Raw genomic sequence first — 21,285 nt, forward strand, 5'->3', positions numbered from 1 at the left:
ATGTTTGAAAGGCATGTTATTGTCAAGGAATTTCAAAAGTTCCAACATCGATTGGGAAAGCACTATAAATCATTGGATTTTTATGTTCTGACTGTCCTTGAACTGCTCATCTGTGACATTCCATTCCTTTAGAAATCTTGAAACTTAAAGCAAATTTAAGCTTAAAAGCACGATATTTTATCCTCATTGTTTTATTCTACATGTCTCATTGAAATAATTAGCAAAAATATACAATTTTCTGGAACTGGATTCAGCAGAAAGCAAAAAGTTCTGCACTCCTCACTGCAACCATGAAGTTCTTCAGCTGTGACCAACAGACTCGTGACAGAAATACAGAGACTTTACAGCCGAACTGCAGGCAGTGTTTACACAGAGCAGAGAGGAGACAAGTATGGAAGCAAATTAAAAATGTAAAATATAGATTGTCTGTAGAGCCCCTGTTTTTATTAGTAACAGTAACACCTGCAGCCATTTGGAAAAATGTAGTACATGCTGATTCCTGTTTTCTTTTTGCAATCTTGTAAAACAAATAATATAGAAATCCACGTTCTTTCAGTATGATTTATGACATTGTAGGTGTGTCATACTGCTTAAAGACATATTTAAGTTCTCTCTACTTCTAGCCATGGTTGTGCTGTTTCCATAGACATTATATTGCAGGGAAAAATGAGCTTGTAGTGAGTAAAATTGTTACAAGAGCAAAAACCGCCCAGAAACTGCTTGGGGTTCAGACGGTTAAATGTGAAAGCACACTAAAAATAAATGAAATAAAAGAAATTTGTCTCCTGAATTAGTGAGTAACTGTGGTAAATAACTGTTTCAAAATTGATCACATTAGCATTTTGGCCATAATTGTGCAGCTCTTTACACTGATGTGTTATCTAGTTCATTCCAGAGGCCGGCTCCGTTTAATTTTCCACTCTACTTGACAGCTTTCTAGTTGTCCAGGCTAAGCTCTTGTGTTGTCGCGCTGCACAGACTGTGGCCAACTTTAGCTGGGTCTTAAATGAATTTGATAAATCCCCTGTGACTCAGACTGACACAGCTCCACAGCTGCATCTGGTGGACTAAGCTCTGTGCCATCAGGTGTGTGCTGATGAATGGAAGCTAGCAGGCAGGCAGCCGGGAACAGCTGCGAGGAACTGGCTCCATTCAGGTGATCCCACGTCAGGATTCGATCCAAGACTACAAATCCTCAGTTGGATCCACAGCTGGTCATCTTGGTGAATGGAAACCATCATGGTCTGTTTATTCCATGTGAACTTTATGAGTTCCTCATGTCATGTACTATTGTAAACACTGTCTGTACATTAGGTAAACTGAGGTTTCAGACGGTTACACAACGCAGGACTCCAGCTTGATGCGTGAATGGTAACATATATAATTAAACGTACCCGTCCAGTGCATTGCTGTCAAACTGCCTGGCTAGTGGCTACAAGTTTTATGAGAGTCCTAAAGAGGTGCTTGCACTCTCCTTCACACCCTGTGCACCTCTGTTTAGCATGCGCTCGCTCTTTGCCTCGGTGCAACTAATGTGTTTTTTTTCTCTTCTTTCAGCAGAGCTCGAACAGGAAAGCCAGCAATAGTGCTCCTCCCACCACCCAGCTGCTAAAGGGGAAGCAACCAGGTTCACAGACACCTGTCAAAAAGGACAAGAGGCAGAGCTCCTCTCGCTTCAGCTTGAGCAACAACAGGGAGCTGCAGAAACTGCCTGCTTTTAAAGGTATTTACCTGTACGACGAGATCCTTCACCTAATCACTTAACGAACTAAGTGCCCTAGATTGTGGAGCTGTCATATATATATAAATATACACATACACACACCACGTACACAGGGTGTTTCCTGGCTCAGAAGGGGGTGTCTGTGCACAGCAGTAGGCATCGTTGATCTGCACTGTAAGGGCGATGAGTCTGTGCTACCTTATTTAGCAGAAATGTTTGCAATTTAGTTATTTCAATTTTACTTGAATAAATTGAACCCCAAATGACAAAAAATAATCTTCAATCATGCTGGCTATAATCTCTTTGGTGGTGCCAAAAATTTCCTCCCTGCTGCAAGATTCTGCAAATAATTGAGAAAACTGTAGAAAAATACCCTTTGTGGTCAAAAACAATGACTTAAAATGTTTTGTTTCTTGAATTCAAGACACAAATCATCCAAACATACTGAACAATTTTCCTTTAGACAGGTGGGCAGATAAAACACAAGCTTCCTGTTTGTTTTAAACGTGTAATAAATCCCTGTCTTCTCGACGCAGATAAATGCAGTCCTCGCAAACCTGCACTCCGGCACGCACATGCTCGGTGATTCACTCGGTCTTATTTCCCACCGAAACGGCCATCCCTTGCTGCATCACCCCTCGTTTCAGTACCAAGCTGAGCATGACATTACGCAATACAGGGAAACAAACAGAGGACATACACGGCATGGATTTTGTGCTGGATTTAACCCAAGCGTCTATATTTAGTGTTAATCCAGAGATAAAGCTTTAATTCCACGGTCCTTGTGTTTCAGAATGTTGCCAGTGACCAGATAAGAAATGTCGGGCAGCTACACTAACCACTCCTTCTTCTTTCTCTCCTGATGCTCACAGATGTGTATTGGTGTTGACTTTAACGTCTAAATTCGGTGCTGGTTTAATACTTGATGGGAAAGGAAGGGGTGGACATTGTTTTTAGGCCTCTGGGCATATTGTCAGTGTGTGCATGCATGAATACACACGACAATTATGTCCCCTGCCGTTTCCCGGTACTTAAAATAATTAAAATTAATTATCTAACTTGTACTGAAAACAAACAGCTAGATTGGTATTGTAGGCTGTTAAGTGAATATGCAAATAAACATTTAAAAAATAATGATTTTAGAGCTCATATTGACAGTAAGACTGGCAGCATAAGTTAGTTACTCTGTGGCGTGCAGTATGAACTTTTAGCAGCTGGCTCAGAAAATGAAGAGTAAGGTGTTCAAGACGTTCTCAGAAAGTCTTACGGTAGCAAAAGAAATGTCACCAGATGGCTACTGGAGATTGCAGACATGCCTTACTGCTCTAAAGGTAGCACAGAGGGTTATACGTCTCCTCCCAAGCACAGATAGTTCCTGGATTGTTAAATTATTTACAGTTGATGCAACATCAGTGACAGTGTTTATGGGGACTGTTATGACTGGAATTGTGGTGAATGTAATGAGTGTGCCAGATTGACTTCATGGTCTGCTTGCACTGGTGCATCAGTCTTTCTCATTTAGGTGCATCTAAAATTGTTCAGCATGAATACAGTGGTCCAGTGGTTCACTTTTCATGGTCTCACTCTATTGCTGATTTTTGAATTGCATTTGGTATCGTGGATTTTTCACTATATCACGAGATTTTGTGGTGTATAGGTATTTTTATATTCATTTTTGTACCGAGCTGCGTTGCTGAACGATGCAGGAGAAAGAATGTCTGTTTTTATGCACTCTGAAACTGTCAGATGCTTTTATTTTGACGCAGTAAGAGAGCACTTCTATAGAAAATGTGGCAGGAAGTCCTCAAACATACTTCACACTCACGGTCCTGACAACATAACACTTCACCAAACTAACTAGACTGACTAAACCACAAAAACACAATAAAACACAAACACTGTAACACTAACATAAACCACAATAATGACATTTAAACCCCCAACACCTTGAACTCCCATGGTGCATTGCAGCACAACAGTTCAGCCATAGCGACTGGCTCTGCGATCGCTAAAAGCAGTAAAATATGTATCTTCTAGCCTAAAAAATTGAAAACAATTTTTAAAAGATATAAAAAATAATAATTCAATCGTATTAAAATAATATTTAATTGAAATAAAATGCGTAGTGTACTGCTCTGGGTGCTGGATCAACGACTGTAGCATCAGTCTCTTCTGTCTCCTTGTGTAGCAGCATTCATTTTCTGGCCTTGTCCATTTCACATAGACGTCTGATCGCTGCGCATAGTGTTGCTCTGTCGTGTGTGGGGAGGGTTTATAAAGCCTTAAAATATATATAAACAATAAAATAAATATGATTGCTACTTTGCAGATTTCCATCTATCACGGGCGGGGGAGTCGGGGGTCTGGAGTGTAACCCCCGTGATAGACGAGGGACCGCTGTAATACTTTTGAAATGTTCCCATGCACATTGATAATTTTTTATCACATTATGTAAATGGTTGTTAACAGGAATACAGGTGCGGATAAATGTTTTTTTGTTCTTTTTCATCATATTGATCTGATAATGTTAGCAAAGGGCGACTTTTCTTTTGATATATTATAAGAGTACTAAATTTGATTGCTATTTCTGACTGCTTTCGTTTGCTGCTGCAGGGAGGTGCAGTGCCTTGTACCTGCTACTTAGAGACATTGTGGCTCTTTAAATTCTGAACACTGACACTTGAACTGCACAAGATCTGTTTGTGGCCATGCTTTGTCCGCAGTCTTTGCAATAAGTGCGTTGAATAACATCTTACCTCAGCATTTCACACAGGGTGAGAACTTACTTGTGGCGGTGCTGCTTGATCAATGAAGGCAGAAACTTGCGGTTTCGAGGGCAACCGTGTGACCCGGGTTGTTTTATTGAAGCTACAGTCTGCATATGCACCCTCAACACCTCACATGCATACCCTTGGTAAACACTACAATTCACCAAAGTTACCTATCCACCTCACGTTCATCAGTAGATGCTAACTGGTTGGCTGTGCGCAGAGAAGCCTCTAGTCGACACTCAAGTTCTGCAGCAAGCGTCTCAGACAGCTGTGTGACTAAAAGTTACTTTTAGAGGCGTTTTAATGTCAGAATTACCTCGGTTGAAACCAAACGATTTTATCTGATGCACTCAGACAGACTTGCTAAATGTCAGCTGCATTGCTACATCCAGTGAAATACACACAGAAAACTGAATTTTCCTGCACCTGGTCTGTGTAGCAAAGCTTGAACACTTAATGTCATCTACAGTCTCATAGTGTTATTGTATGCGAACTTGAAACAGTAGAAATGAAGCTGCTGTGTGTCTTATAAAAGTGATGAAATGCAGCACCTTTTAGAACTGACTTTGGTATCAGCCTCTAAAATAAAGGTCCAGCAGTGATTTATTGTTTTAGAAAAGAGTGGCTTTGTTTTCACTCTCGCTCTGTAGACACTGAATATCTGAGCACTTTGCAGCCACACATTAGAGCAAAAGCACCATTCCTCTTCAGGGAGAATTCCCAAATGTTGCTTCTCTCTTTGAAAGACTTGACATATAGAACAAAGTTGACTCTCTATTTGGTTGTTGTGTTATTGTGCACCACTTATTCTCCATTCAGTCTTGTTGCAAGATAAGAATTAATAGATACACAAAGACGCGGTCATAAAAATGCTTGGATCTTTACCTGAGTTAGCCATTACCCTTCTACTGTGTCAAGAAACTAACAAGTAAATTTCCGATAAAGCACGCTTACTTCCCACACCTCAATGAGAGCTTTGATAACATTCTGCAAAACATTATCCCACAGTAGCCCAGTAGATGTTATCACTTAGTCGTGTCCAAACAGGCTCCTCGCTTGGCCTGTTTTCATTCCAGGCATGTTCACTACCACCTGATGGAAACACATCTGTGAGTCTGTCCTGCAGAGCCGCAAAGTTGAGGCGAGACTGAAAACCCTGACCAGAAGCGAGCCTTTCCCATGAACTCATCCCAAATCCACATGTGCTTTTAGGGACCGAAGAGAACTGTTTGCATTTGGTGGAACAGCAGTTTTATTTCCTCCTTTTGGAGACCAGCTGTTGTGAATTTCTTTCTGTACGCTTCATAATGTTTTAACATGTAAAAAATCCAGACATTTGTGCATAAATGTTTGCTGTTAGATCTGTGTAACTGCAGCGAGCAAACGGGAGATAAATGCTCCCGACACGTTCCGGTTTCTTTATCGTCTCATTTCAAGTGTCGCATGCCAAAAAGCACAGGACAACAACAGTTGTTGCCTCTGTATGGGTTCTCTTTTAAAGCAGGTGCTGTCCTGCATGGAGCGTCTGTCTCACAGGGTCTGCCGCCACCTGCTGGTTAATGCTGGCCAGCTGGAACATGCTTTTTTCTTGATGAAACGGAAATATATCAAAACCTGAGTCTTATATTGCAGCAGTAATGAAAAAACAAAACTAAATGGGAGGTAATCTTAGTTTAATGCAAATTTGAAACTCTGTTATGAGGGCATAGTGTTATTCTAAGAGCTGTACATGTATGCAGGAAGATGAGTCTTTTATTTTTAGTAGGATGATATTTGACAGGAATGTATCTTATTTCTCATTTTCCACTACATGCAACTATCTTTTGGGTTTAGACCAATTTTGACTCGGTCTTAGACCCAGCTAGACTTTAGATAGACATCTAAGTTCATGGTTTAGTAAATCATCATTAGATCTAGTAGATTTAGATGGTTTAGTTTTTTACTAATTTGCTGTAAATTCTCTGCAAAAGAAAACTTTTTCAAACAAAAAACTTGATTTTTTTCACTCTAGCAAAAAAAAAGTTGCCCTTACTTTCTGCAAAATGTCACATTTACAGGGGCATTTGACTTTAAAAGGATATAAAAAAATGGCACAAATTGCAAAAATAACTAAATTTGACATATACACCATAAAAAAGCTTCAAAATACTATAGAAATGGTGCTGAAAATGCTTACCAATGAAACTCTGAGATAAGTGCTGATTATCTTGTAGCAATGATAGAAATGTGGGAAATGTTAGACAGTAGGTGACAATTGGAGAGAAATAGACAGGTGTAAAATCTGAGCCAGGGTTTTTTTCTGCATGGAAAAACTCTTGGCTGCCACCAAAGATGTTTTAATCACCACTAACAAAATGATAAAAATGAGGATTGAAAACTGCAATTACATTTTTCTGAACAGCTTTGTTAATATCAGCTTCATCTACTCTCATTTTGTTTATCTCACAGCCAGTAAAAACAGGAAAATGCAGATTTCTGCCAAATAAGGTAGCACAGACTTGTCGTTTTTGCTGTATGCAGACTGCATATGTTTGCTGTCATGCATTGTCACCCTCGAGCAGGAAAAACTCTGTGAGCGACACTGACAAGAACCAAATTGCTGCAGGCAGACAACTGGATCGGATCATCTCTGGGCTTGTGGGGTGATTCTGTTGAGCTGTAGTAAACACTAACAAACATGAACCGGCGACAGGCTGATGGGGAATGTGCTGGAACAAGTCTGACGCACGGCGGTTACAGAACTTACAGAACTGAGAGAACTGCGGCTAACATCTGAACGCCACATACCACAGAGCACCTTCACAGGTCTTGTGGAGTCCAGGCCTCAGCAGGTCAGAACTGTTTTGACGTGAAGAACCGGCAGCAGGCTAACGAGAGGTTCTTCTCATAATGTTTTAGCTCGTCAGTGTACAGTCACCTCTGTTTTTGTAGGAATAAACAGTGGATAAGAAGAGTTTATGGGGTCAACAGGGAGAAACAAACGCAAATAACAGGGTTATTCTATCTCAAGTCATCCAGACTTTTCTGCTCATCTCTGTAGTTAAAACTTTTATATCATAAACTACTGACATTTAAGATGGTACCTGTGGAATTTTTGATTGATTTGTCAAGTACTTTAGTAGATAATTAAAATAAATGCCAGCAGACTGGTTTTCAGCACAATTTGCAAGTCCTGCATTGAAATTTGAGGCTGACTTCGGATGAGGATATCTGAGAAACTATTAAAGGTAGAAGCCTGAAATTGACACGAGTAGTTGATTAGGATGATGAACAACAATACTATAATTTAGGGATTTTATCTGCAGTAGTTCCTGAGATATTGTGATTTAAACATGGTGGGAAACTTCAAAGTGCAAAAAAAGGAACGTGGTAAAAGTGGATCGATGAACAATTTTTAAAACAATTTGGAAATTATTTGCTGTATCAAGCTGAAAATTCACAAATATGATAATAAAAACCCGTATTTTATGCTATAAAATGAATGTTCCAGCAAATCAGATGGTCAAGCTGAAGTTAAAAAATTGTGCTTTGAGATGGCATGACCAAACACCAAAAATGTGAGAAATTCAGTTTTGTAAAAGGAATGAAGTTTTGTTTTCTAACAGTTTCTTTGTGATGCTAGTGTTAACGCTACCACAGTTGTTTAAGAGGTTACGAAGAAAGCCTAGGTCAGAGTTGGAATACTAAGGGGAAAAGTGGTGAAATTTTAGGTTTAAAAGAAGTCGACTTTTATTTTTGTGAAGATAGAAAAGTAGCCTGTAGTAGTTGGAACCAATTGCAGAAGTCAGACTCTGCTTAATCACGCTGCCACTCATGATCATGCTCATCATGCTCTTTTTAATATATTACATCTGATAAGGATGACCTGAATGACAGGGCTGAACTATTTGGCGATGATATCAGATTGTGCTTTTTTTTTGACAGACAATACGATTTTATTTGGAATGCATTTTTTTTTAATTTGAAGCTTGTGTGAGAGATTTAAAACACTTCATTTTTTATTTCCACATGAGACAACAAACTGAAGTGTCAAAGAGGATGACATAATTGTAAAACCACTGACATGACAGTTAAAACTTTGGCTCACAAGTGTTGCATAATCTTAAATTACATTTTACTAATTGCATTGCTTTGAATTGCGGTTGAAATCACTTAATTGTTCGACTCATGATGTTTATCATATGGGAAAAAGTTCTGTGGACCTTTGGAATACAAACTGGTTGCATATTAGGTTGAAATATTTGTGTTCACTTTTTTATCATACAAGTGAAAGTAGAATAATAAGTCCTTTTTGTTTTCATCAACTGGAAGAATTTGCTCCTTGCATTAAGTGTAGGATCTTATAAGACTGCTGAAGCTGTTGGGAAACAGACAATGTGTTACATCAGGTACTACAGATATTAGGTCCTGTCTGTAGCATTGTTTGCATAAGACAGTGAGTGCGCTGCAGTGTTTGCTTCGCATGACTAATACATGTCGGTGACACATAAGCCAGACTGATTGTACAAGAAAGCTTAATGCTAATCCCATCTTTGTAAAGTTCTTTGTGCATATTTAAAGTTTAAATTTGTTATCATGTCAAGTTAATACTGGTTAATGCAGTGTCTGCTAGGGTACCAGTACTTGCAGGAATCCCAATACCAGAACTTTTTTTTTTGTCATGGTTGGCAGGATATGAGAAGGGAAATGCGGGTTTTAAGGGAAGGGTTTCCTTGAACATGTCCGCAGGTGGGAGAGGAAAAGGCTCTCAGACCTCATGAAAGAGATTTCCCTTGTTACATACATGTATTTTGCATAGAAAATCCAACTGCCATCATGCTTTTAAAGCTGTGAATGTCATGCAGTAGTTTAGCATAGCTGTTGGTATACACATTATTTTCTGGAAAGGCCTTGTGTAAAGATAAAAAGCAGCCAAATAGATGCTAATAGCATCTTTCTTACAGTTGCTGAGACTAATGGTAGCACACCCAATCTGGTCTAATAGTACATCTATAAATATGCTATTAAACTCTGTATTTTTTCTGCATAGTGACATGATTATTGTAGTTTTTGTAAACAGTAGTTATCACTTTAGTCCTATTTAGAAGGTTTGTGTGGGATGTTAAAATTTCCTAGCTTGCTACCATCAGCCCAGCAGTCCAGTAACTAGTGACTGCTGATATAGTCATAGTGCTGTACAGAACTATTGAAATCTAATGGCTTCAGATCCCATTTCCCAAACAGTGATTTATTGTTGCAGTCCTCCACAGTATGAACATTAACCACTGCATATTGACTGTCTATTTACCGTAATTTCCGGACTATAAGCCGCTACTTTTTTCTCAGGCTTTGTACCCTGCGGCTAATGTATAGATTTTTACGTGGGTGCTTCATGCCATCATTAAGTTTAGCCTCGTCACATCAGACCAATAAAATGACCAAACGGGTCACAGTGGACCATTGACACTGTTCGAATTAAATCAAACACACACTAAATTCTTCAGATCAATCATTCTGCGATTCATGCACACACCCTCATCATGGAAAACATGAAGAAATGCGTATGATGCAGCTGTTGTAGGCCGAGCCTGCTCTCCTTTAACCTAGGCAGGTTACGGTGTGTGTGTGAGAGAGAGAGAGTGTGTGTGTGTGCGAGTGTGACGTGAGGAGGAGCGCTGCAACTGTGTGTGTGTGTGTGTTGCAGACACGAGTGTGAAAACGGAGGCAGAGCGAAATGCACCACGATGATATACAATACAATACAGAAAAAAACTTAGCGCATTGGAGTTGGCAGCGTGAACTGACTCAATGTGTTTCACTGCCGTGTTGCAGTCACTGTTCGGGAAAAAAGTATTTATTTAATTACAAGTTAAATAAAATCTTTCTGTGTAAATATATATCTTATAAATATATATCAAATTGTGTAAATATATATCTTATAGCTGCTAACTAACTTTTGCTGTCCAGGTAACGGTAAGTAACAAATTCAGTCATCCAACCCTAGTGGTTTGTTTGTTACCCACAACAGGCAACAATATATTAACACTGAAATAAGTATTAGTCATTCACACATTGTTTTACTTTCAGCTACAACCAGCCCAAGCAAATTATCAGCTTTTATACATAATTATGGTAAAATAATCCTTGGTGTAACCCAGTTTTACTTGCAGTGTGTTCGGCTTATAGTCACAGGTGTTTCCACTTAGCTTGTACCCCAATTTTAAATGCCAAAGTATTATTCTAAAAGAACCTGAGCTTTGTGTCTCTTCATATAGTCACTTTTAATGTGGAAATAACGGAGCAACAATGATGAGCATGGCAGCTCTAATTTGAATAAATCGTTCAGTGATTTGTGCTGGCGTAAGCAGATAAATGGGAATCGATCCGGCATCGGGATAGAGCTGTGTTTGTGTCACTGGAAGCTGCTTAAGGGGAAAATGAAGTTCACGGGCTGTTAAAAGAGCCTGTGTCCTCCGATCGGTTTGTTTCTCCAAATAGACGCGAGCCTCGAGCGCTCGCTGAGGACCGTGACATTGGAGATCAGCAGACCTGTAAATGAACCACTCAGCTGTGCGTTTCAGGCTCTCCCGCTGCTGTTAATGATGAGTTTAGAGAAAAGCTAAGCTATAACACATGCAGGCATCCCGTCCTGGACAGGCTCATGATGCCTCACAAGTTCACTCTCTTTCCACTGCCAGAAATAGCACAGACACAGCAAAAAAGCGCTCCAGCCTGATGGATGCATGTGCCAGAGCAGCGCTTGGAGAGTATTTGTAACATGTGGGCGTGTTTAGTGTTGTCTTGGTCAGAACAACAGATCGTCAGATGGGAGATTGCCCCATGACTTTGGAACAGAATGGGAAGAAAGAGCCCTTTATATGCTCAGACTGGGCCCTGCTGCTGAAATACACTACTGTTGTATATATTAAGGCGAGCCAGACTTGATGTTGGAGTTCTGCTTTGTGACTAGATGCAGCCTTTGCGATTTTGTGAATGTAATTTAATTGAAGTTTAAAGTCTTCCAGATTGCTCACATACATTGGTGGCTGTTTACACTCGCGAGGCTGCGTAGAGCAACATCAATATTAATAACACTTGAGAGAATCTATTGAGAAATGCAACATCCTAACTTGAACCACCCCAACACCTCCAAAGCAGAAGTACAAACCCACAGAGAGGAGCTGCTGTCTGTCGTATGTATACGGCTTTACGTTGTGAAAACCCTGCAGCTAATTGTTGGGGCTGTGTGTTACTGAGGAGAAAAGTCTGCATCATATCTGTAGATGAACTAAATGGAAAGTTCATAAGTTTGGAACCGACTGAGTGAACTGTTTAATCGACTATGTATCCCACACAGTGATCAGACCCTTGAAAGTTTACCTATAATGCACTTTTTTTTTCAGTTTTCTCTGGTGAAATGATCAGAAAACAGATAACACATCCAGGATAGGAATGCTGGTTTCTATAACTCTATGAAACTGCTGCAGTTTTACTATTGAAATGATGATATATCTCATAATATTTATGCTCTAACTTGGTAACAGAAAGTATCGTGCTGAACAAAACCAAGATTTTGCTTTTAGATTGTGACATGTGGAGTGGATGTAAAATTGACAGATCGCAAATGTGTTTTTTTTAGACTTGTTAATCTCCTATAACTAAGAAATCATAAGGGCTCAAAAATGCTAAAGTCACACAAATTAAACAGCAGGAAATTTCAAGCCACCCCCACGTACTTTGAGGACATGTTATTCTTTTGCATGAATTTGATGAATATATTAAAGTTATTGCACATTAAAAAAATCTCATGGGGTCAGATGGGAACTTTTTTCAGATTTTGTTGTCAGGATAACACGGTGTATGGATGCACACTTTATCCCTTATCAGACAAAGTATATGCAACGTTTCTGCTTTGGTTTGATGATGCTGGTATTTAAAATATTTAAAGGAAAGACTGTCTTTGTGATGGTTTTGGACAAATATTGGCGCTGAATGTAGGAACAGCCGCCCCTAAATCACTTCACACAACTCAAAGTACTTGCTGTACTACTTGCTCGTCTTTTCCGTTGTGTGACTGGGTACAGTTCAGACTCGGGCCGTGTCGAAAGCGATACGGAAATGTTACTAGGTCAGGTATTGTAAGATTTATAGCAGAAAAGTGACCAGTGTGAGAATTCAGACATAAAGCAGGAGGCCGTCAGATTAACAGAAAATAATGCCAATTGTAGTCTCAGTTATTGAAAGAAGAATTGTCCTGTTATCATTTGACTTGCTCATGTAGTCACATTTTGAATGGCTTTATCTCGTATAACTGTCAGCATCTCCGCAGACTTGCCTTTTTCCTGCACGGCTTTACAGTATGGTTCAGGGTTTTGTCCCCGACGCTGCTGAGAAAAAGTGCCGCTAACTGCATATGCACATCCTGTGTTGCTCACATTTAGACTTCCTGCCTTCCTGTTTCTGTCACATACACCTGGGCTCAGGCTGTGCTCCTGGAGAGCCATCTGTCACGCAAAAAACAGACCCACAAAGACAGCAAACACAGAGAGAAGGAAACAGGACTTCTATCTGACGAGTATCATTTGATGGTTCTGCAAAAAATAGGGCTCAACTTTGTGTTTTAGCTTGCGTTTAGTTGCATGTGTACTGTTTTTCTTGTTTTGTTGTGGTGTTTATTGGACTGTTAACCCTCCTGGTTCTTTCAAACAGCCTACATATTCAGCAGGAATGCACATTTCTGGATTTATTATTGTTCTAGTGTTTACATTACACAGAATATGAAGTGAATTAGATTCTGTAGTCTGTGCTTTTAAAACTCCTGACAGATGTAGCTGCTCTCGCCCCAATCACAGCCACCGTCCCACCCCTTCCCCCTCAGCCCACCAGCCAATCCCTTCCCTCATGTTTATTTATTCTGACAACACGCCCATGTGATTTGCAGCCAGCCAACCGGGCGGCTGCAGCGGGGGATGACATCACTAACTAGCTGGTTCCCTCCAGCAGCAGGGGAGCTTCATTTTCTGCTCCGAGTGTTCGTGCTAAAATGGAGGCTGGCTCCTCGCCTTAGCCTGGGCTGCCCTCTTCTCCCCCATCTCCTGCCTCAGCTCCCTGATGTTGGCATGTGCTAGACCTGCCAGTGGGATGGTTCTGGATGCACTCAGTTCCAATGGGCCTTTCCAGCCTGTGGCCCTCATGCATTTTAGAGGTGAGAAACAGGATACTTGCCTCTCGTGCTGCTGCTGCTGCTGTGTTTGTGTGTGTCAAGGGGGAGATGGGCTATAATGTTGTTGTCATTTAGCAGCTGCAGCTACTAATGCGGATTTTAAACAGCGACATGTACACATTAGATGACTTTTCTGAAAGTTGCTGCAAGAGACTGAGAGCATTTGTCCTGCACTGTTGTTGGCACGAGTGATTTTTGGAAGAAGAAGCAGGTGATTGTGTTTGTATGTCAACGATGAAGGGTTTTGGCAAGACATTGCATAGCTTAGCTTGAATCAGGAGGGAGGGAGGGTGAGAGAGGCAGAACAGAGTGTTAGTTTGGACTCTCCCCTCCCCCATCAAGACTAGTGATGTCATAGGAAGTGAGGTCAAAGCTTGTTGTGAGTTTCTGTGTCTGTATTGTAATGTATATGCATATCTGGTGTAATTTGACACTTGTTAGTATTCTGCTTGTTGTTGCTCCAGCAGGCATCTGAGCTACTGTTGACTCAGACATGCTTGGAGCTGGGAGATGCAGTTGCGTTGGACTGGAAAACAGAAACTGATTCTGGATGAATGCTAACAGCGCATCTGACTGCGATTTAGTGGAACGAATTCAAAACTTGCGTCTGTTCATGTCTATTCTTTTCAATCCACCTTTCACCAGAAACAAATACAGATGACAGGGCATATTTTAACATGCAGCCTAAGATAGGATGGGCGATAAACCTACAATATTTATCACAATCAACAGTTTCACATAGACACATACTTTATTGATCATTTGCAGGAAACTTCTTTATTACACAGCAATATACTGTCACAAGAACCAGCAACTAACACTAAATATAAAACATTTCTGGCCCAAAAACTATTCGCAGAAGTAATTAAAGGTCCTGAGGATTTGGAGCAAGTAATAAAAAACATTTGTAGTATGCAATGTGCAAAATCTATACAGTATAGAAAATATGCAGTGTGTAGAAAATCGAAACAATACATAATATGCCGTGTGCAAAATGTCTTTTATTTGTATCCGCATGTAATAATTTTAATGGTAACACAACACAAAGTGTATTCTCACGTATAAATAAAAACAAACAAGGATAAAGGACTGACCTCACCTTGATGCACATTAAATACGGAAAGTAACTAAAACCTGGAAGTGCACACAGGCCTTTGTGGTTAAAGATGCTACTCTGTGCTGAGGTTACAGATGCAAGCCACCGGCCTACAGTCAATGACTGGTAGACACTGATGTGTACCTCCATGGCGAGTCCCTCAAGCCTTGGCTGCTTGGAATGTGTTGCTTAGGTTTAGGTTGAGGTGATGGGGAGCATAAAGTTGTGCTGTTTTACAAACGCAAGGACTGGCTTCCTACAGATGAGGTTGACGAAAGACTCTGGTGGCCACAGACAAGTCTGCATGGAAGCCACAGGGAAAGAGAGATATGACCAGCAGCTTTTCAACCATGGAGTTAGCATGTTTGGGGGTTTGTTCATGCAACCAAACTTTGTGTTTTCAGTTTGTGCTTTCTCTGGTACGTGTAGCACAAACTTGCTACCATCGCCAAGTTGTTAGTTTCATGGCTTATATGGGTGCTAAAATGGCCTTGTGACATTTAAATCTATTGGGATAATTGAAGCCGAATGATGCACAAAAGCACATGTCTTAATTAGCATTTTATAGTGCGCAATAACTGTCAATGTGTAAGTAATTTCCGGCCGTGACACCTAAATAATCACCTCATGACAAATTCAGCAGTTGACAACGTTGGACTCAAGATTTGTGTTCATTCCGGGCTTCCTGTGTGCAAGCTGGAGCCTTTAGATGCGTAAAGGTTATTTGCCCGTCCATGCAGAGATGCCTGTGTGTGAAGTCTGTGGTTGCACAGCACGTCTCTTAATATTTTAGGCCTTTTCAGAAACCCTAGTGCTGTTGTGTAACAGGAGCTGGTGGACCTCTTAGCACTTGGAGGCTGATGAGATGAGGTGCTCAGGGGTGGACCCTTGCTTCAGCTCGTTAGTAATGCACATAAACTTTCGAGAAAGAGGTTTACTTAACCTAAAATAAAGTCGACACGTCTTATTTTTGCACAGGTGCTCCTTGTACTACCTAATGAGGGTAAAAAAGTATTTAAATTAAGTTTCTTCCGTGAGGATTTTGAGGCTTTATTGTAAAACAGGTGAATACTTGCAAGTAGACAAGTAGCATGTCAGTTGGATAGCCTTGTTTTTCATTTTGACACTGAAGAATTTCTCTGCTTTGTGTCAAAACAAGGATACAAACTATTTAAATGCACTGATAAAGCAGCAGGTTGAGCAGAGGTACAGCAATTAACACCGAAAGCGGTGCAAAGCTTCTCCTCTCAGAAAGTTGCTCAGCTTAGCTCGGCTTCACAGCTGAAAACTGCAGCTCGTCTGTAAAGGAAGTGAGAATATAAGTATGTAGCTCACTGTGCCTTACATAAGCTCAGTGCAGAAACATAAAACAGGTCTCCATCAGAATTCTCCACGGATGGCCAAAGATCAAGGGTGAGGCAAATTGCCAGCTGTTTGACCTTTTAATGTGGTCATTTAGATCCCGTTTGAAGTGTGACACTACTGAAAAGCTACTTGACTATCTTCTGCACCGCATCTGAATATAGATGGCAAACTGTTTTGTAATGTGTTGGCTTGTTGTTCAGAGGCACAAACAAGCCCTGAAGGCCAATACAGGCTCAAAGAACAAGTTGTCTCCTTCACCGCTTCAGGAAACCCAAGTTGCGAATACTTTTTAGAGCGTTCTCTGTTGGGGTATTGTAAAGTAAAAGTATTTTTGGTGTGACAAATCAATAAGTAGGCCACAGAAAAGAAAGAAAAGCACAGAGGCAGCTGCTGTTTGGTGTTGAGAGCCAGATATGACTGATGTGGAGGTGGAGGGAAAGTCTGTCTGGCAGTACTGTCAGTCGGTGTGCACAATCTGCAGTACTTGACTTACTTAATCATTGCGAAGTATGAACATTTTTGAGTGCTATCAGCTCTGATGACAGGTACAGGTGCCTCTAAATGCAGTGGAGATATTATTCATAGTGTTAGTGGTTTGTTCAGTGCAACAGCAGCTGCTTGATACGTTTTTATATCTACTACTTTTTTCTTTAAAAAATGTTACATGTGTTGTGTACCAAAAGCTACATGAGAAATCAGTTGATTGTGGGAATTTATGAAGAGATTTGTGATATCATGTAACTTATTTTTTATGCAACAGTAGCAGAAGCAACTTGGTCTCCTGGTGTTAGTTCTACCTGCTTGTGGTTTTGTGGTGCACACTCTGAATTGACATGACCTCCTTTTTTGCGAGGTGCAGAAAGGTTTTCTACAATCAGCATTTCTTACACAATCCTGTTGACAGACAGCAGTGAGGAGTTACTTCTTAAATCTCAATTCAGAGTTGCAGTGGCAAGATGCAAAGCAGTTGTGTGTTCACATTAATGAGACCTATTGAAAACAGTTGATAGTGACAGGCAGAGTTATTCAAGTAATTCTTCACACTTTGCTGTGCAGTCCTTTTTGTAGGATGTGCTTTGTTGTTCATTTGGAATTTATTGTCATGATAGCTGAAGCTCGAGGTAAAGCTGTTTTTAACCTCTACTTAGTCTTACTTTACCAACCCATTTTAGTACTGGATGGATGGAAGGATGGACAGATAGATGAATAGATAGATGCTTAAATAATCCTTTGCAGGATATTACAGTGCCACAGCAGTTTCAGGACTGACATAACACCACGCATTTCCTCAAATATCTTCCATACATACTAAATAAAAAACAATGAATAAGTGCCAAAAAATAAATAAAAAATGCAAAGTTATTTTTGTGCATTTTAAAATCTTAAAGCAGTAGTACACCTCAGAATCATTCTGCTATAGGGAAGAAGACGCTCTGACTTGTTTGTATTTCTTTACACTGGTCACAATTGTCTTGTGTGAATCTGAGCAAATGATTTGACCTTGGTGTTCCTTCAGATCAGTGGCAGGTGGAATTGTATTGTTGGATTTGCATGCAAGGAGATGAGCACTGTCATTAAAATGTATAATCTACTGACAAAACCTAGCAGTGCTGCCTCACTGCACGATTCAAATCCTCTGCAAAGATGACTTGAAGTTTTCAGTCTGGTAGGTTGCTGGATTGGAAGTGGTTGTTGTTTCCTGCAATGAAGTGAATTTTGAAAACAGTAACAGTGTGGACAATGATGGGCTTATACCTGCAGCTTACATCAGGTGAGTCTGACTAGTCTACCTGGCCAAATTTCATACCTGCTGAATTCTTCTCTGCCTCAATTTTTGTGAGCGTGATGACACATGGATGGATGGATGGATGGATGTATTGGGTTTCTTCTGATAATAGAAAGGTAAATTTGTAGCATTAATCTTATTGAAAAGCACTTTGGGTCATCATGTGCTGTTTTTCATGTGCTATACAAAAACGGTGACTGGACTTGACAAACGGTTACTTTACATGACCTGATTGTGGTTGGGTTTCTTCTTTACTCTGTTGGTTTTATTCATGTTTTACAAGGCCAGTTTGGCTGACGCATCTCTGCTGGGATCAGTAAATCAGCCACGTTCGAGTCCACTGTAAAACCAGCAGCAGCCTCCGTCCATCTCTGATTACTGGTGGTCACCCCGTGGTCCAAAGTCCCGTCTCTGCCCGCCGTCGCCATGGTGATGTATGGTACACATGCAGACTGTTAAACAGAGAGGCAAGACTGATTTGTGAATCACAGGCCGTGACGAACAGATTAATGCTTCCCCACAGGTAGACTTTTATGAGGTGACATTTAGTTTTAAGTTGCTAATCCCAGGTTGGACGAAAATGAATGAGCTACAATGTGTTTTGGTTTCAGGGTTCTTTTGGTAGATCGGAATCGAACCCGTTGAGGCTAATTTGCCGGTGAAGCTGACTCATGTCATCGTTTACAGTCTGCTCCTGACATTTAGGTAATTTCAAAGCAAAGGAGTTCCTCCATCAGCGAACGAGGTGTCTCCCATTGCAGTACTTAAGCCAAAACAGAGTGTATAATACTGCTGGTTACTCGGTGCACTGTGGACTACTGTGGATAGTAATGGTGTCATATCTTCCCAAAAAAGCTGCAAGTCAATTACACTTCATGCACACTCCTGAGCACTGACAAGAACTGGGAGAGGGAGCACATTACAGCTATTTTAAAACAGCTGAAATAGTTACCTGTAGCTTTGGCATGCTCCTGAAGCCTTTCTCCTTCTTTGTAAAGCTTTTACACTTTATATTCTTGTAAAAGTTTGGATGCATTCATTGGAAAATCCCTACAGGACTCCTGGGAAGCAACTTGAAACACTTCCAAAGCTTCTGTCTGCTTAACTGTTGGCTCTAACCCTCAGAGAATCTGAGAATTGATTAAAATCTTGATGAATTTTAACAATTTGAGCTGATGGCACATTATTTCTGTGCCACTTATTTAATAGTAAATACAGTTGTTGAAATTAAATCCATACTGTGTTGAGTAAAGTGTTCTCATCCTTCACTCCAAACATTGATTTATTAGAGGATTTATTGCATGAAACAGAATGGATTTGGCTCACTGTGTAGTGTGCTTGCTGTGAAAACCTGTAATGATTTTATTAAAATTGCCAGTTAATGATGACACAAATGTGGCTGCATATTCCCAGAGGCTGATTAAGGAGCCTTGCATCATTAATGTTGTGGTAGCACCGTCTTTTACATGTTACTGATTCTCATGGCGTTAGGCAGTACTTTGAAGTGTGTAAGTCATTACCACCTCAAATGCAACAGAGAGGGTTCTTACTGAGTGTGAAAAAGTATGGAATTTGATTGGAATAGTTTACAGCTTGAGATGTGTTTGGTCAACATAAAAGAGTGTATGGAAAAATATTTGTTCTTGGAGACTGTTTATTTTATTCTCTTTTCTAAAATATAAGATTCTGAACTTCAAAACTACACTGATTATAGAAGCAAAGCCTTCTTCAAGCAGACAGCCAAAGTGTTGACAACTGAGCGAGAGAGTGCAAGTCAGAGCGAGCTGGATATCTTCGAAAGCAACGCAAGGTGTATGGCCTGCCACTGATTGCATACTCCTACACAGAGCCTGTATACCACCTCTGCCCCAAGTGCTGGATAACTGCATCAAATCCAGACACATGCAGCCAAATACATTTGAAAATAAAGATGCAACAATATCACAACACAACAGTGTGGCTCTACAAACGCTGAAAAGCAGCAAAAACTTGTAGTCTTTACATACATTTCCAAAAATGTATTGTAGATGAGCTTTAGTAGCTGGTTGCGCATCTCGCTGTGTAATACTGACCAGAGGAGGCGGTCACTCGAACTATGGGCAGTTTATGTTGGCAAGCAGAATGCGTTGTAGGAGTTTAGCTAGCAACGGGCACCATGACAAAGATTTCTGTGATGGCTAATGACCTCTGTTCAGAAATGATGTGTTTGAGCCAGAAATATCTGTCCGTTGACTTAAACAGCGTCACCAGTAGGGCTGGACCTAAATATTCGGCCGTTACGGTGGTATCCGAATATTTATTTTGAGATCTGAATATTCTCATACATCCCCCTTGTTGGACAATGTCGCGCAATCAGTATTTGAATCATTTCTTCGTCCCACTCGCCGGACGTTATGATTTGATACAAATATTCAGATATTTGTCATTAATCGGGGCCGAACATCCAGATCGCAGAAATTGCTATTCAGGCTAGCCCTAGTCACCAGCACAGTGTAAATGTCCACTGTCATCAGTTTGTGGTATCAGATGATTAATTACTGATTGATAATACTGCTGACCTTGTCTGAAGATACATGAGTAACAGTACGTAGTAATGTTTGTCTGTCAAAGCCCGATCTTCTTATTTATCAACCACACCTTGTACATTTTTCAGAACATCTGGCCTTCCAGTTTTATTGCAAAGCAAATTCCAATATCTGTCAGAAAAATTGCAGTCTCATATTTTCCCCCAAATCGTTCAGCCATACTGCAGACAAACTTGGACAGACTTACATTTATCAGTTGTATGATTGTCTGCTAAAGCATAGTAGTTCATCAGAATGACAGTATCACAAAGACCTCCATCAGTCTGTGAAAGCTCTGTTAGTGTGAAAAACAGTTTCTCTGATAAATGATTTTTTTGGATGTTCCACCTCACCGCTCTCCTATCTGATGGTAAAATCATTAACTGTCCTTCTTGCAATGAGAATTTGTTTCTGTTCGTTTCAGATAAATGTAAAACCTTGGCAGACCTATTAATTCCAGCTTTTCTTTCCTTTTTGTTTTGTAGACGTTCCCCCTGCAGAGCAGGAGAAGCTCTTCATCCAGAAGTTGCGCCAGTGCTGCGTTCTCTTCGATTTTGTCTCGGACCCACTGAGCGACCTAAAATGGAAGGAGGTGAAACGAGCAGCGCTGAGCGAGATGGTGGAGTACATCACCCACAACAGGAACGTCATCACCGAGCCCATCTACCCAGAGGTGGTCCACATGGTCAGTATTAAACTGGCATGAAACCAGTGTAGCTATTCTTATCAAACAGTTTTTTCTATGGTTTTATACAGATGTAAGGCTGCTGCTGCTCTT

At 40.4% G+C, this 21,285-nt stretch overlaps 1 protein-coding gene across 3 annotated transcripts in view; it reads left to right on the top strand.

Moving 5' to 3' along the window:
• ppp2r5cb (protein phosphatase 2, regulatory subunit B', gamma b) overlaps positions 1 to 21,285 on the top strand; it is a 40,103-nt gene that overhangs the window by 3,938 nt on the left and 14,880 nt on the right. Inside the window, exons 3-4 of one of the 3 annotated variants that reach the window (XM_022200520.2) lie at positions 1,558 to 1,723; positions 20,993 to 21,192. In XM_022200520.2, coding sequence (XP_022056212.1) covers positions 1,558 to 1,723; positions 20,993 to 21,192 — 366 coding nt within the window. Of the gene's footprint in view, positions 1 to 1,557; positions 1,724 to 13,451; positions 13,679 to 20,992; positions 21,193 to 21,285 lie in introns of those variants that run through there. The other 2 variants (XM_022200521.2, XM_022200522.2) reach the window with 2 other exon arrangements.

This window comes from Acanthochromis polyacanthus, chromosome 16 (assembly GCF_021347895.1).
Source record: "Acanthochromis polyacanthus isolate Apoly-LR-REF ecotype Palm Island chromosome 16, KAUST_Apoly_ChrSc, whole genome shotgun sequence".
Classification (NCBI taxonomy): domain Eukaryota; kingdom Metazoa; phylum Chordata; class Actinopteri; family Pomacentridae; genus Acanthochromis; species Acanthochromis polyacanthus.